The 17135-nt window shown below is 33.6% G+C and overlaps 1 protein-coding gene across 2 annotated transcripts in view; it reads left to right on the top strand.

Annotated features, from left to right (window-relative positions):
• NAALADL2 (N-acetylated alpha-linked acidic dipeptidase like 2) overlaps positions 1-17135 on the top strand; it is a 661226-nt gene that overhangs the window by 432673 nt on the left and 211418 nt on the right. For both annotated transcript variants that reach the window (XM_081138571.1, XM_081138570.1), the window contains exons 8-9: positions 1457-1662; positions 5257-5376. In XM_081138571.1, coding sequence (XP_080994697.1) covers positions 1457-1662; positions 5257-5376 — 326 coding nt within the window. The remainder of the gene's footprint in view (positions 1-1456; positions 1663-5256; positions 5377-17135) is intronic.

Genomic DNA, 17135 nt, shown 5'->3' on the forward strand with positions numbered 1-17135 from the left:
CTTTAGGGTAAAAACTTTCTTTATTGAAATTCAATATAGAAAAAATATTTAAATCAATTTAGCAGTAATATTTTTCAGTGAATATTAGCAAAGCTTCTCAAATCTTATTTAAATTCTCAACAAAAATATCACATAGTGTTAATGACTCTGAAAATTAGAAACAACCATCAATCTTATTAAGATTTTTAGGTGTTTATTTAGAATAAAGGCAATTCCAAACAGAACTTTCACACATATCTGGAAAATCAGTGAATAAATTCCCAGAGTTCCAACGTTTGCTGACACACTATGTATACCATCACTTAAATGTTGATGAAATGTTGGCAGATCAAAGTCATTGCTGGCTCCAGCATCAGTGTGGGAAAATAACTAGCTTCACACAGTGATGTTGTTCTGATGAGGTAGCTTTTGATACCATGAGTCAACTGGTGAATAATTTATTCCACACATATGTAGTCCTTACTAGGCATCAGGCACTGTTCAAAGTGCTTTACAAATGGTAATAACTCACATGAAACTCAAAAGAACTGAATGAGGTATGTACTATTTTTATTCCCATTTTATAGTTAAAGAAACTAAGACATAGAAAGGTTAAATAAGCTGCCCAAGGTCACACAACTAGTAAATTGGATAGCCCCGGTTCAAACCCACGCAGGCAGGCTTCAGAGTGTGCCCACTTAAGCATCAAACTACGAGACATCTCCTGATGAGCAAATAAATTTATCTCTGCACCAGTAACACTCACTGACAAGAGTGTCAGAGAACACTCTCAAGTATGTGTTTAGACTACCTTATTGATGACAATAGTCAGTAATGTACATAGAATACCCATTCCATGTGTCACTGAGACCTTTGTAACAGTATATCTAATAGTTTTTGTATGATCATATAAAATAAAATATGTGAAAAGGAAACTTTTACAGTAACTGGATGCCTTTCGATGTTGTTGATTTTATATTCTTCAGAGAAAGAAAAGAGGCTAAAACTCTAATTCCCTAAATACTTCATTTATTGCAAAATCCATACATGACTACCACATTTTTAATATTTAAAGCTACTAAATAACTGCTCCCTGAATGTATTAATAGTTCATGAATATTTACTGAGCATACACACATTGTTTACAGGGCACGTCCCACTATGATTCTGGGAAAATGTTAGATAAAGGTTTCATTGTGGCATATTTGTATATCTCATTAATTAATATGCATGCCGCAGAGGACAGTAATATGAATATAAGCTCTGGATTCATAATTGGGTTCAGCAGCTGCCTCCGCTTTGATATACACAGATGTGTGAATCAAGACAGGGGTGAAAAATGTAAAGTAGTCTTAATTATTAGAACAATTTTGCATAATTGCTGCTCAGTTGTGCAGTAGGATTACGTAAATGTCATTAAATTTATTGTTAAGGTTTCTATTTTCTTTTAATGGCTCTTGTTTCTTTCCGTTTGCAGACCGGTATGTCATCGTCGGCAGCCACCATCCCACGGCCCCCAGCTACGGGGGACCAGGATGGGCCAGCGGCACCGCCATAGTCACGGCCTTCGTCCAGGCCTTGATGCTAAGGGCCCAGGGAGGGTGGAGACCCGACCGCAGCGTTGTTTTCTGTTCCTGGGGAGGAACCGTCTTTGGCAATATTGGCTCATATGAATGGGGAGAGGTAAATGCACATTCTCTCTCTCTCTCTCTCTCTCTGACTACAGTAGACAAAGTAAAATTGTTGAAACGAAGGGCACGAGTGTGCATCTCAGTCAGGATGTCACATCTGTTAGGTTGCTGAAGTCACCCAGAAGAATGAACGGGAATTAGAGTCAGAGCACGGCGACTTGGGTGTAGGATCTGCCACTGGCCCTGTTGCTCCACATCTACACTCCACACCCACGGTAGTGTCTACCTGGTTATTGCGTACCCCCGTGGACAGGCTGACAGGCTCAGCACAGGAAAGGACCGAGTGATACATACCATAACCTTTCTTTTTAAAGCTTTCTAGAAATTATCTAGAATAAGGAAATGACCTCCTAGGTTAAATGTTTATAACCTCAGCATTATAGCTTAGCTAGGCAATATAGAGGCTAGACTCAAATTTAAGGTTTGTTTCCTTCCTACCTCCATAAATCCCCACCTACCCACAGGAGGGAGCCTCTGTCCAAGTGAACGGGTCAGGGTTCGAAAGCAACTGGAGTATTTGGTTTCAAAGGCTTCTATGCCTGGGTCTCACACATACACTGTTTTTAATGGAATATGACGGCTGATAATTGGATTGATGCCATATTAACAGCAATGAAAACGTAAAACTCTTAGACATTCTATTTACTCTTTTTTTTAAAAAAAAAGAGGTGCAATGGAAATGTAGAAAAACCCTACAGTTTTAGCTAAAGAAAATAAAACTATTTTAGTTTATTCACTGCCTCAGCTTTCGAGAAAAAACTTCTAAATATCTAATTGGAAATTCTCTTGTTTCGTTTTTGTGTTTTTTTAAATTTAAGCACCTAAAAAAAATCACATGTCTATTGAATATCAAAGAAAATATCTAAAAGGTATATAAAAGAAAGTACCAAGTGTGTTTTTAATTTGAGGGAAAGAAAAGTCTTAAAACTGAGAAAAAATTGACCGTGTAAAATGTATCAAGATTCACATGTTATAAATTACAATACTTTTCTGTATGTAAATTGATGGAGTGAGTGCTTGTTCCGTATTCAAAACAACTAATTCAAAGGAATCAATTCCATTACTGAAAGAAGCTTGTTAAATTGACAATTTTTTAGGAGGATGGAAAATATAAGACCTAAAACAAGTTCCCAAACTTCTATTTCAAACTACTTACTTTAAGCATATAAATAAGTTAGAAAAACAATCTGGGGAATATATTTGTGATCTGGGCTGACTTTAATATTTCAGAATGTATTTATCAGAAAGAAAATAATATTTTAGATTTTGTTATGAGGCACATTTTAAGATAATGTCTTGAAGATTATTTTTAAATTCCAAAAATTTATTCTATATTATACAGCCTTCTTGATATCTATCTACTAACTTTCACAATAAATTTATGTTAATCCTAATATGTATATGTCTAAATTATGTTCTCTAAGCAGGTTTATCTGGCTAACATTAGTAATTCCTAACTTAAATATCTTGAACCCTTGTGCATGGGGATGCGCTTTGCAAAAAGTCCTTGAATTTGTTTGAGCATCATGTATCATAGCCTTTAAGTTGAATCAATAATGTGACCTTAAGTGAATGTGGGCAATTATATTTTTTAAATTAAGTAGACGTTTTTGTGTTTAATATAATACAAATTCATTTTTAAGTTTTACCCAATTTTGTACCCTTTGGTGATTTTACATTTTCTCAAGCAACAGATACTAAAATTACAATTACAGTAATGTGGGGGTCCATAGGTGAAATGTTTATGCTAGAAAAGGCTCTTCTTAGTCATAAAGATTAGGAGCCGGTATCCTGGGATATTTATGCATGTATGCATATTTGACAACTAATTATGCACTTAGTCACTTTATGGTTTTTTCATGACTTTTTGGGCAAAGACATTTGAGTAAAGAAAATGTTGAATAAAATATATAGATTTGATTATTAGCTTTTAAAATATACTATTGCAGGTTGCTATATCTTAAAAAATTATTTCAATACAGTTTATGAAGCCAGTTTGTAACTATCTAGATGAGGAGGAATTTAGAAACTATTAGTTTTCCTGTTCAAAATTTACTCTCATCAGAATGAAACATTTTCTTTTAGACTGAAACCAATTTATGCTCTAAATATATTCCCTGATGAAGACGAGTAAGGGAAAAACTTGTTGACATGTCATATTGTCCTATTTAATTTTGTTTGCACAGGAACTCCTTGAAATCCAGATGTAATTAAAACAATTAGACTATTTTGGTCAATAAACTTAAAAATGAATTTTATAGTGAGAGAGTTAGAGAATTGACTCAATACTTGATCTTTGGGGAGAATTATAACATTTTACTAAATAGGTTCTTTAAAAACTACCATTTATTCTGTGAAGAAGTTTTATTTTTCACAGGCTATTGTGGAAATACTACACATTTTACAGTCAAAGACGGCTGAGTTCAAATCTTCTCTATCATACAACACAAGGCCTTAGGCAAGATTAACTCCTCCAAGGCTTGATTTATCAAATGAGCACAGGAATGCCTATATCATGAGGATTAAATGGACTAACATATAGAAAGTGTCTATGTGTTGGTGAGCAAATAGAGGCTGGCTTTCTAGAGTGCTTGTAACACTGGACTTTTAAAAAAATATTATGTGTAAAGCAGAGCATTTGAGTTAAGCTTTCTTTTTCTTTAAAATACTTACTAGTTTTAAATGAGTTGTCTTTTCACATCTCTTATAGAGGTATAGCTGAATTTTCAACATAAAATAGGAGTAACATTGATTCCCTAGGTATTTCAAGTCCTTGCAGGTTTCATCTTATAGTGTTGGAAGAAGAAATATATGTTCCTAAGACATGAAGTAATACAATTTTTAGGATATTTCTGTAGGACTGCCGCCATGGTAATGACCTATTAAATATTTGTTCAAAAGAGGAGAGAAATATCAGAAGGACTTTTTAGTGGTGGTACATTATTAATAGAATCATTAGTCTTCAATTTTGGGGGGTAGGGTTTAGCAGATAAGTGAAAAAACTATTCTGTTGAATCATTTTGTGCTAGTAATACACATGAAATGTATCAGGTTTTATTTCAGTTAATATGTGCAAGAACACACTTGTATTATGCTTCATTTTGCTCAGAATAAAGAGCCACTTTGTGCAAAAAGTAGCTCATTGCTTCAAAGGAAAGGGTTGGTTTATTAATCACTGAAGTAGTTTTCCCTTGTCTGTTCTCTAATTCAAAGACTAAAATTAAGTGCCATCACTCGACCAAATATTCCATTTTGTATTTTGAAGGTGAATCTCATAATACGTTAACCATTTAAGAACATACTCTCTTAAAATTTGACTAAAAAAAATTTTTTTTAATTTGACTCAAGAACATGCTTTAAAATATTTTATCAACATTTATGTTTAACTCATTGCATTTATTCAAAATTCTTTTATGATTGTGTACTCTTAATAAAGTATGAAATTGCTTTTTTTTAAAAAAGTTCTTGTGCAATGTAATGATTTTAAGTAGAGAGTGTTTATTATTTAATATGTAACTGAATAAATAGAATGTGTTATTTTTATTTATATTAGAGACATATTTTATTTTATTTTATTTTATTTCAGGATTTCAAGAGGGTTCTGCAGAGAAACGTTGTGGCTTATGTTAGTCTCCACAGTCCCATAAGGGGTAACTCAAGTCTACATTCTGTAGCTTCACCATCTCTTCAGCAACTGGTAGCAGAGGTAAGATGAACTACTTTGTTATAAAATGATTAGGCAAAGCTGTCATTTTCTCTGTAATGTGACACATCTAGATATTTTTTTATTTAAATTTCTCATTGTTGACACTATTGCAGGTGTTCCTCATTTTCCCTCCACCCCCCCCCCCCCCCATTCTTGTGCATTGGTAGAATAGATGTACTAATTTTTCCTGGGTGTTTATCTAGTTGTGGAATTGCTAGGTCACAGGGTAGGCACGTGTTTGTTTAACCTTTGTAGGTACTGCCCAAGAGTTGTCTAAAGTGCGTGTACCAATTACACTACCACCAGCAATGCATAAATGACCCAGTTGCTCCCTATTGTCACCAACATTTGATATGATCATTCGCATAGATGATGGTGCTATCATTTTGGGTTTTAATTTTAATTTTTCTGTTGGTTAATAATATTAAGTATCTTCTTTCATACTAATATAATCAATGGCCATTTGGGTATCTTCCTCTGTGAAGACTTATTTAAGCCTTTTGCCTATGTTTGAAAGAGAGTTGTTCATATTTTTCCTATCAGTATGTAAAAGTTCTTTATGTATTCTCTATACAAGTCTTCCGCTGGTTAAATTTTGTGAATTATTTTCCCAGTTTATGACTTGACTTTTTATTCTCTTACTGGTAGCAACGCTATCTTTAATTATTCATCTCTCTTGTGGAAATCTAAGTAGCACTTTTTTTGTTTTGTTCCAGTATCTTATTACACAGAACATGCTGAACTTAATGTATCCATTATTGATGTTTAAGGAGCATGATAAACCTTTATTATTCATTCTCATTCACAAACATTTGAGCTGTTACTATATAGGTGCTTTCCATTCTCCCGGGAACTATGGGATGTTCTATAGAGAAGAATGGTGAACCCAGGGTCTCTAAATGAGTAGTGAATAAATGCTTTGTAATTGGAAAAAGCTCTTTCTTGAAAGTAATTTTCATTGGCCCCTTAACTATCCAATAAAGGGTATACTGATCAGTGGCCTCTTAGTTAATAAAACACATCTGCCTTCAAGCAAAATAAGTTATGAGATTTAAGATAAAATAAGATTTACCCCCCAAAATAATTTTAAACATTAGGATGCACTAGAAACACATACTTCTCTCTGTATATTTTGCTGTTCCACCTTTATTTTTTGAAATAATCTTTCATAGATCAAAAGATATTGATTTTGCCTTTAGAAAAACAGAATTTGATCATCCACATATTAGTCAGTGCTGTGTACATCTCAAATAAATAGTGATGAAATTTCTAAGAGGTTATTTTAGGGAAGCCTGAAGCATTTGTACATATGAAAGTAGTCAATCTAGCTAGAGTCTTCTTAAATGTTGCTTTCGAAGCACCTGCCAGAAACTGGCAAACCTGATCAAAATCAAACAATTGCATCAATATTGTAAAACTGTCTACAGGATAAATGGTGTTGTTTTATTTTTAAAGTCTAAAAAGTTAGCAAAGATATATTTGTTTTATAGGATGTCTAAAAAACAAGTTTTATTTTTTATATACCAACAACTGCCCACCAGAAAATATAGTACATATATCTCATTTCAATGATATGAATTAGAGTATTGAGCCCATAATCCTACCACAGTATCACTTCATTGTGAATACCTCATCTGTTGCAGAGCTCTATTATGTGATAAATTTTTATGGAGAATCCAACCGTGTATGACCTTACTTTAAGTGTGTAAGCAACAATAAGCATGTGAAATGCCCAGTTGCCTAGGAACTTATATTTTACCATGAGCATAAGACATGCATAAAAAGCTAAAATATAGGGGCAAGTGTGCTATGTGCTGTACTAGAATTTACAGGAAAGAGAAAATGTGATGGGTTTAATTTAGAATTATGCATTGTAGAACATTAACAGAACATTTGAATGTACTTGTCAGTACATTCAATGTACTTATCTTGAAGAAATTTAACCACCAGTCTTTTCAAAGCTCGATACTTCAGGTATGTAAACAAACTCCTCCTATAATGATCCAAAAAAGCATCTATTCAAATCACACAAGCTGATGTTCATTTCCATTTCCTTATTCAAATCAAGGGAACAATTTCTGCTTCTGCTCTTCTCTCGGGCTGAGGGGTATTGAACTGCCACAGCTCTGTCTGTCAGGGTACTTGTACAATTATTACTGATTACCCGCCGTGGTGCTGGTTTTCATTCTGCTGGGCCCTGCATCTATTCTTTAGGGGGTATAAACAAAACATATGAGATATTTAAGCCCCAGAAGATAATTAGTTCAAATTCTTGAGTTACCAGAAGCCTGACTTTCAAATAACAGTTATTACTTAACATTTTTTCTTGATTTTATGCTTATACACTTTGGAATTTTAAAAAATAGCCCTAGTCATCTAAGATAGCCATAACAAAATGCTACTGACTGGGTGACTTAAAGAACAGAAATTTATTTTCTCACAGTACTGGAGGCTGGGAGTCCAGGATAAGGTGCAGGCAGGGTGGATTTCTCTTGAGGTCTCTCTCCTTGGCTTGCAGATGGCCACCTTCTCACTGGGTCCTCACACGGCCTTTTTCTCTGTGCACACTCATTCCTGGTATTTTTTTCCCTTCTTGAATTAGGGCCCTACCCTTATGATATCATTTAAATGTATTTACCTTTTTAAAGGCCTTACTTCCAAACACAGTCACTTTCGTGGTTAGGCTTCAACTTATGAATTTGGGGAGGGCATTTAGTCCATAATATTATTCAAAATACAGAGTGGTAGAGGACAGACATATGGTTGTAGAATTAAGACAGTTGCCTTTTCTTTCTCTCTCTTGTTGATCATTTTAATGCAGAGAACTAAACCAAAGCTTACATTCTATTCTGCTTGCTATGAATTATAAAAGTAAAATTGGCTTTGAAACATTCTTCTGCTGACTTGTTTTTCATGATATATGATATAGTTTTTGTATGTTTGTTTTTATCTTTTGCTTTGTTTAGTTTTTTAAGAAGAGAAATTCTCTGTACTTTCCTGTTCACTGTGAATTTTTTTTCATAGTGAATTCTTTTCAGTGCATTCTACTTAATTTATCTTCCTTTCTGCTGCTTCTACTGCTAGTAGTCAACTGAAGTGAACAAAAAGGCTAATAAACCGATTTAAAACCCTTTTTTCCCTTAATTTACCACTTCAACAAAGACTCACATTTAAAACTGTGATTCTATTGGCAGGTTTTTCTAGCTCTTAGGTTTACAAGGCTTTGCTTTGTCTTAAAACCAAACAATTCCTCTCATTTATTACTGTTTTACAAAGTTTCCTGTTCAGTATACACTGAGAATTTGTAAATTCTTTTTTATTTAAGTCTAGATATCAAAGGAAGTCTTTGTGAGATTATGGTTAAGACCCTGAATTTTAGAAAGCAGCTGATTTAAATATTTGAACTATATAGTCAAAGGGCAGTTCAAACAAATTTAGCTTGAACTTATACACACAATCAAAATTAGTGTCACATTCTTAAAATGACTTTATCTAATTTAGTTTTTATCTGTGACATTTTGTTTGGTATATAAAACAAAATGTCACTGGAGACCAATCCTCTACAGGACTCAAAAATGACCATTTACTCAGGACTAGTATTAGTAAATCATCATTGTTGACAGGCTAGATAAAATTGTTTCACCTACATAGCATTATTAATGCTGTACAATATAATTTGCCATTAAATAAATTAAACCTATTCTGATGAATTGTCATTTTTTTCCTACCTTATCTTTAATATGTTTTGGTTAAAATCCTACCACTAACATCATCAATTAATCATCTACATAGCAACCACAATAGTAAAGTTTTCCCCTTATGACATATGACATTTTTATGTAGAACTTTTATGAGTAATGAAATTAGTTTAAATAGACATGATTTTATGCTTAACAAAAAAGTATCACTTATTCAAGTATAAGTATTGGGGTAATCTTAGTATCTATTGACGTGTGCTTATCTTTGAGAAGTTACATAAATTATGGTTTCCTTCTTGTTTTTTTGTCTGTTATTTTTCTTTTTTAAGTGGTATCTTAATCAAACAATTTTGTATTTGTATTCACATTTTAGATTTGAATGGTTCACTAGGTTCTGTAACAAAATAATTTGTATTTATACCTTAACAATGTATTATCTGAAAGAGAAATTTAAAAAGCAATGCCATTTTCAAAAGCACAAAAACAATAAAATACTTAGAAATAAATTAAACCAAAAAGGTGAAAGGCCTATACACTGAAAAGTATAAGGCATTGATTAAAAAAATAAAAAATGGAAGTAGACACAAATAAATGGAAAGATATCCTGTGTATTTTGATTGGAAGAATTAGCATTGTTAAAATGGCCATACACCCCAAAGCAATATACAAATTCAATACACTATGAAAATTCCAATGGCATATTTCACAAAATACAAAAAAAAAAAATGCTAAAATTTATATGGAACCACAAAAGACCCTGAATTGCGCAAGCAATTCTAAGAAAGGAGAATAGTATAAGAACCTCATACTACCTGATTTCAAGCTGCATTACAAAGCTATAGTAATCAAAATGAATGGTAGTGGCATAAAAAAACAACAGTAACATAGACCAGTGGAACTGAATTAACAGCCTAGACATAAACCCATTCATATACTGTCAACAAATTTTTGACAAGGGTTCCAAGAACATACAATGGGGAAAGGATAGTCTCTTTAATAAATGGTGCTGGGAAAATTGGATGTACAAATGCGAAAGAATGAAACTATCTTACACCCCTATCTTATACCACTCACAAAAATTAACTCAAAATGTATTAAAGACTTACATGTAAAACCTAAAACGATAAAACTCCTAGAAGAAAATGCAGGAAAAAAGATCCTTTACAATGATCTTGGCAATGATTTCTTGGTTAAGACATCAAAAGCACAAGCAACAAGAACTACTGTTTGGTATCATTTACATTGAAAATCTTAAAAAATAAAAATCAACTTCATAAAAACAGAGACTAGAATGGTGGTTGCCAGGGGTTGGGGAGTTGGGGGATGGAAATGGGATGATATAAGTAGGTTTTCAGTTGTAAGGAGAATAAGTTCTGAGGATCTAATGTACAGCATGGTGACTATAGTTAATAATACAGTATTGTATACTGGAAAGTCATTGAGAATAGATATTAAGCGTTCTCAGCACACACACACATACACACATGCGCTCGCACAGTGACCTATGATAACTGTGTGATGATGGATGTGTTACTTGTCTTAATTTTGGTAATCATTCTCCAGTGTGTATATCAAAACATCATTTTGTACATGTTAAATATATACAAGTCAAAAAAATAAAGAAAAAAACTAAATATAAAATGAAAAATCTAAAAAAGCTCATGGAAAAAGTAAAAATAAATGCTTTGACTAAAAAAAAAAAGCTGATTCTCTGAGACAATAGGAAATTTGTATACTAATGTTAAATAAGTGGTTAAGCACATAAATGTGTAAATGAACCTTGCTTTAAGTGGATGTTCTCCAGTGGGTGAGGTGAAACGTATCTATAGTCAGAAGAGCCTCCAGTGTGTCACCATGTGTGACAAACATCCAGAGATAAGTAGAACAAGCAATCTTTCCCAAACTTGTTTTATTCTAGAACCTTTTTCTACAGGTATCTTATGAAAATAGCCACAGAAATACTGCTTTAAAGAAATCCTATATGTGCGTAAAAGTTGAAAACTTTATAGAAACATATTTAAGTGTTTAATCCCTTTACTTTGAAAATGGATTTCTTTAAATGGCAAGATCTACAATTTACATACTATGACAGAAACATACCTCTCTCTCTCTCCCCCCCCTCTGTCTCTCTCTCTCTCTCTCTGACTATATATATATATAGTGCTGGTAAGACTTTAAGTCACTTGCTCTTCCTTCCCTTTGATCTGGAATTTCACCTGCAAATTTATAGCCTTCAGTGTCCTACAACCTGACACTGATCCCTCCACAGTTACTACTGTTAACTATATTTTTAGTTGCAAAATGATCACTTAAGACGAAGGTGATGAAAGAAATTGAACAGCAGAAGAAATTGAGCTATGTTCACCCTGAAACAACAATCCTCCTGAAGGCCATGATAGCAATTTTCTGTATGTCTGCAAGGAATAGAAAAATCATTTTAGTTCAGCCTAAGGAAGAATTCTTAAACAGAAAGAATTACCTGAAGGTGCTCAAATATGGCACAGATGTGGTGACGTGGGATCAAACATTTTTATGGATGGCTGCTTCAGACAACCTTTATTTATATAACAATTTACTCCTGAATTCATACTTTATATATGTGTGTGTTTGTTTATTGTTTTCATTTGTTTAGCTTCATAATGTATAAGAGAGCCTGCAATTGGTTTTCTAAGCTCTTCTGATTTCTAGGTTGTTAGCTTTCATGTTTGTTGTTTATCTGTGTTGTGCTTTACGAATTCTGGCTCTAAATCTATAAGCCATTATGATAACAGTTGGCAAATATGAGACCCTGACAATTTCAGATTCGGTGTTGACGTTAACAAACTGTTTTCCAGGGCACTGTAACTACATAAACATAGCGGTAGCTATAGACATTCATCTGTGATAAGCATCTCACCCTGAATCCCGCTCATTTATCTGTGACAGTCAATGGTAACTGTGAGAAGAGTTAAATGTGGCAGTAGCCTAGATGTAAAACTGAAATAGACATGAAACTAGAGAGGATTATAAAGAAAAGCTGGTTTAGAATCAAAGCATCACAACTGTTCCCTTCCCCACAGCACCCTTTTCTAAGTAAAGTAATCCAGAATTATTTCGTTTGAAATGTTCAGAAATTGAATAAAGGATATTCATTTATAAATTATGTTTTACAAAGCTAACTTCATGTTTAGTCAGCTTTGAAATGAAATGGCATATTTTTCTAGCTACATATAGACTATCATCTAAAACATTATATACAAGTTTCAATAATATTCAGTAGGTAATCAGAGGTTCAGGAAATAATAAGGTATTGCAGAATCCCCAAATGATGTGTCATGTTCCAACCTGGAAGAGATCCATAAGGATAACTGACATTTTCACTGTATCCTAGAAATAGGAATTTACATAAAAAATTATGTACGTTACCAAGAGTTCCTTGAGAACTAATCTAGCTTTTTTATTATTGTATTGTTCTATTTGTAGAAAAATTATAAACTATACATGGGCAAAAATAAAAACATAATTAATAATCTGTAATTTTACTCTCCAGAATAAAAACCACTGAGACTTTTTTTTATAATGCATGTAAATATACTGAAAGGAAACAGTCATCTGCATTTCCCCCCCTTAATATATTATAAACATATATTATAATATTATTGGCACATGAGTGAATCTAGACAAAAATATAATAGAATTCATTGTAATATACTTACAATGTTTCTTTAGGTTTGCTTTTTTCTAAATAAACAAATAATGTATATTTAACAAATTTACCATTTGTTAACCAGTTTCTTTTCTTGAACATTTATATACCCTTTAAAGATTTTTTTCTTATTGCTAACAGTACATATACATAATATACATATTTGTACATACCTCTTGCCCTTTTCCAACCAGGTCTTTTATCAGTCATTAGATAGATGCCGATTCTGGAACCCGAGCACTTCTATTAAGATCTAATGACCTCAAAGTTATCGCCACAGTTGCTGGCTTTAGGACAACATTGCCTCCACCATATTATACAGGGAAATGTTGCGCCTCAGAGCCTGCCCCGTGAAGCCCACAAAGCTACTGGTCCTGACTCCTTTACCAGGGCTCAGAGCCAGCCAGCATCTCTGCGACCGTCCCTTCCGAGCACAAGCAGCAGACGCCCCCTTGCCTTCACCTTCCTAACGCCATGCAGGCGTGTGCACTCGGTGGCAGCTAGATCTCACTCAGCAAACGGTAAAGTGATCATTAGCTTTCCAGCTGTAAATCCTAAAAAATGAAAAAAAATACCCTCAAAAGACTCTAGTTCATGCTTTAGAGATGCAAAATTTCTTACATACCGCTGAGGCTAAGCATAAAATACTGTTGGGAAAAAAACTTTAAAAGTCATTCACTTTTCAATTAAGAAAGAATTACAGAAACTAAAATATACTTATCTAAAGCACAAATTAGCTAACATTAACCAACATCTAGAAAGTCTCAGCATGAATATTAAAGTAATCATTAGATTCTAAGTCTGTTAAAATTACAATAATTTTGTATTCAGTGAATTCTTCAATTTGCACAGGAGGCTCCTTAAATCTGAAGTTTTCAAGAGGCTGCTGTTCAGTATTAAATTTCCAATCACCAAATGTATCTTGAGGTAAAATCATAAAAAATTGTTACCTTCAAATATGTAACCATAGTCTTCAGTCAGAGAGTTTATTTAGCCAAATCTTTTAAAGTAACTCAGGAAATCTGTGCAGTTGGCAAAGAAGACCGTGGTTTTTGGTATGGTCTTTTAACCTGTCAGTGTCTGGAAAAGTACTTATTACAACAATACAACTTTCAGCTCCATTTGAGACAATCTTTTAGCATGCTATGTAAGTTGTCATGTGATGTGTTAGAAATTTTTCAAAAGATCTTTTCATCATATTTAAAAAGATGGTTGTGCTTGTAGAATCACTACTTCATCTAAAACAAGTTATTTATGTCATTTTTTACTAACCTATTAGTATTTTGGAGATTACTGATTCCTTTCAGCCTAAAAGTTAAACGGTATGTTAAGATCAGACTCATAATTTATCTGGATGAAATTCTGATGTTGTTTTAGGGAATTTGATGAGGAAAGCATAAGGAGAGATTGAACATCACTTTTCGATACTGACACGTGATATTTTTAGTTATTTTCTGAACCGTTTTTAATTTTCTAAAGCATTTTACTGCATGTAAGGAATTGAACTTCTATATATATTTATAATTGAACTTTTTTTTATATTCATAAACTACTTCTCTGCTCATTCCAATAACATCTTTTGGAGATAGGCACACAGGTTGGGTCAGTTCACTGCATTCAGGCAGTGTTCCTTAAAATAAACACACCTGAAAAGAAATCTGAATTTTACAATTACACAAAATAATTACTTGAGAAATAAACCTTCCTAGGAAGTGGTACTAGTTGAGCAAAATAGTTAGAGATGACATTGCTGTGCTGTATAGGGCATGTATTCTCAGCCTTAGTATCATAATACTTGTCTCTCATGCTATTGAAAATACAGACAGAAATTTTTGGAGCAATGCTGAAGACAGTCAACCATTCTTCTACAGCACTCACATAGTAAGCTATGTGCCAGGCATAAAACAAATATAATCCAAGTTTATTTCCATTTTTGGCTCTTTTTGTTTCACTTTCCTTTTATTCTCCTCTAGTCCCTTTTAAAATCTCTTTCCAGACTTTTTCATCAATCCTCTTTCCTCAAAGTTCTATCTCTTTTTCTTTCTTTCTAGGAATTTAATAATCAAATGCCTAATGTATCGCCTAATCTATCATTTGAAAATAATTCCCCACTTACATCACATTTATAACTGCAATTAATCTCAACTCAGTCACCCTCGGGGCTAGTACTGCAAGTCTGTCCACTTTTTAAATCCACCTCAAAGGGACGCACTTGGTATTTCAAGACTAGGTTGCTGCTGATCATTAATTCAAACCCGGGTGTCCTATGTGAAGAGCAACAGGCTAGTGGACTTAGGAAGGCGTAGCCGAATGTGTGTTTGGGTGACTGGAAACTGAGAACTGAAAGCAGTGCAGACTTCTTTTGCTGAGAAGACTAGAAAGGAAAATTAATGTATATTGAGCATGTGTGCGCTAGGTCTTTTACTAAGTATATGCTTATATGTTATTAGTTATTTCATTGTGTTCTCTAAACAATAGTACAAACTTGGGATTTCAGATAGAAGAGATACAATCTACATAGATTTGCAGCAGAGTTGCTGGTAATGAGATTAGACTGGCAGACTTAAGTCACAGCTAGGCTTACTTCACACTTTTGGAGCAGCTGGTCCTGAAGCAGAGTAAAATGATGGCCAACTGGGTCTCTTGTCAAACAGTTGTATTGAAGAGTGAGATAGTTCAACAGAAGGACCACTTCCCAGCCAAATGCTTTATTTTTGCAAGTGTGAAATTAAAAGGAAAATATAATGTAGACAAATATCCTTTAACTGATAGTAGTGTACACAGGTGCACGAATGGTAAAATGTCCTGTTATTTTAAAAGCTCATCTGTCGGGAAAATTCACTTAGAAAAAAATTAATCATTACATTCATAAAATAGACATATTTATAAATACAATTCACTGTTTATTTGAGCAACATGATAATAGTCAATATTTTCAAACCACAAAGTGTCTCTTAAAAGACATAATTATTTGCAAATACTATGCAAGTAACACAAATTACGTTACAAGATATAGTTTAAGCATGTTACACAACTGCTGTCATCACAGCTAAAATGCCACTATATTGATATTTGGATGCTCCAACATAACGATCCTATTTACTCTGTTACTGTGGCTATTAATTTTATGAAAAGTAGGAGCATAATTCAACTCACTTCATTTAGTGAAGAAAACAAATTATATTTTGATAATATAAAATTATTCTTAAAATGTGGCTCAATTGATTGGCATTGTCCCGTGCACCGAAAGGTTGCCTGTTTGACTCCTGGTCAGGGTACATGCCTGGGTTGCAGGCTCAATCCTTGGTAGGGGGCATGCAGGAGGCAACCCATCGATGTTTCACTCTCTCTCCCTCTCCCTTCCTCTTTCTCTAAAAATCAATAAAATGCAATAAAATATCATGCATCCAATAAAAACAAAAATATGTAATGAGTTAGGTTATTTTCACAAGCACTGTGTGTATGTGTATTAGGTGTTGATAAGAACCAAAGCTAATGAGATTAAGGATTGATAGGAATTATAATTAACAACTGTATTATGAAAACCAAATTACATTGTTTAAATTTCCAGCCTTAACCAGCAACATAATTACTTTTTATTCTTTGTGGGGTTTTTTTCTTTTTTTGTGGGGGGTCGGGGCACCTGTAGAGAGGAGGTAGAGAGCTTGGCCGTGTGTGACTCTCTGTTAAGATAACAGAACTGCTTATTTCTGTTCTTATCAGTGGTGCTCTTTGCCTGCGTAGACTAGTTCTGAATTTAAATACCAGTTGCCTTAATGATTCCTGGTTTTACCAACCACATTAGTTAAGAATGGAGAGCAGTAAGCAACGTAGGAATCACAAGATTGATGTCTAAATGTATGTTTAGAAAGAATGATTTCAGCTTGACAATTTATTGGCTCTGGGATACTCGGTCAACTGCTTAACCTCTGTCAGCCTCAATTTTGTTTGTTTTGTCAATCTTTAGAACAGGTATAATAACTAATAATACTCTCTTACAGAGTTCAAAAAGTTATTATGGGAATCAAAAGATAGTGTGTCTGTTAAAAGCATAACTGAGGCATATTAAAATTTTTAAGAGTTTTATTTGAGCAAAAATTGATTTGAATAGAGTGTCACCAGAAGTGGTTAGGAGCACTCCACCAAGAGGAGCTAGGGGCAGAACTTTTATAGAGAAGAGGCAGAAGCCAAACAAGGAATTTATTTGATTGGCTATGGCTTAAGTGGTTGCATTCTCTGGGAAAGTCTATTTGACTGTTCGTGCTTGGCTTTCCTTACATTTAATTTCTGAACATTTTGGGTTAGATTCTGTAGCTATGAAGGCCAGCTCAGTCTAATGACATCCTTGTATAATTAGACAACATATCAAAAGCACA

The sequence above is a fragment of the Miniopterus schreibersii genome (genome assembly GCF_964146895.1).
Source record: "Miniopterus schreibersii genome assembly, chromosome: 5".
Taxonomy (NCBI): Eukaryota; Metazoa; Chordata; class Mammalia; order Chiroptera; family Miniopteridae; genus Miniopterus; species Miniopterus schreibersii.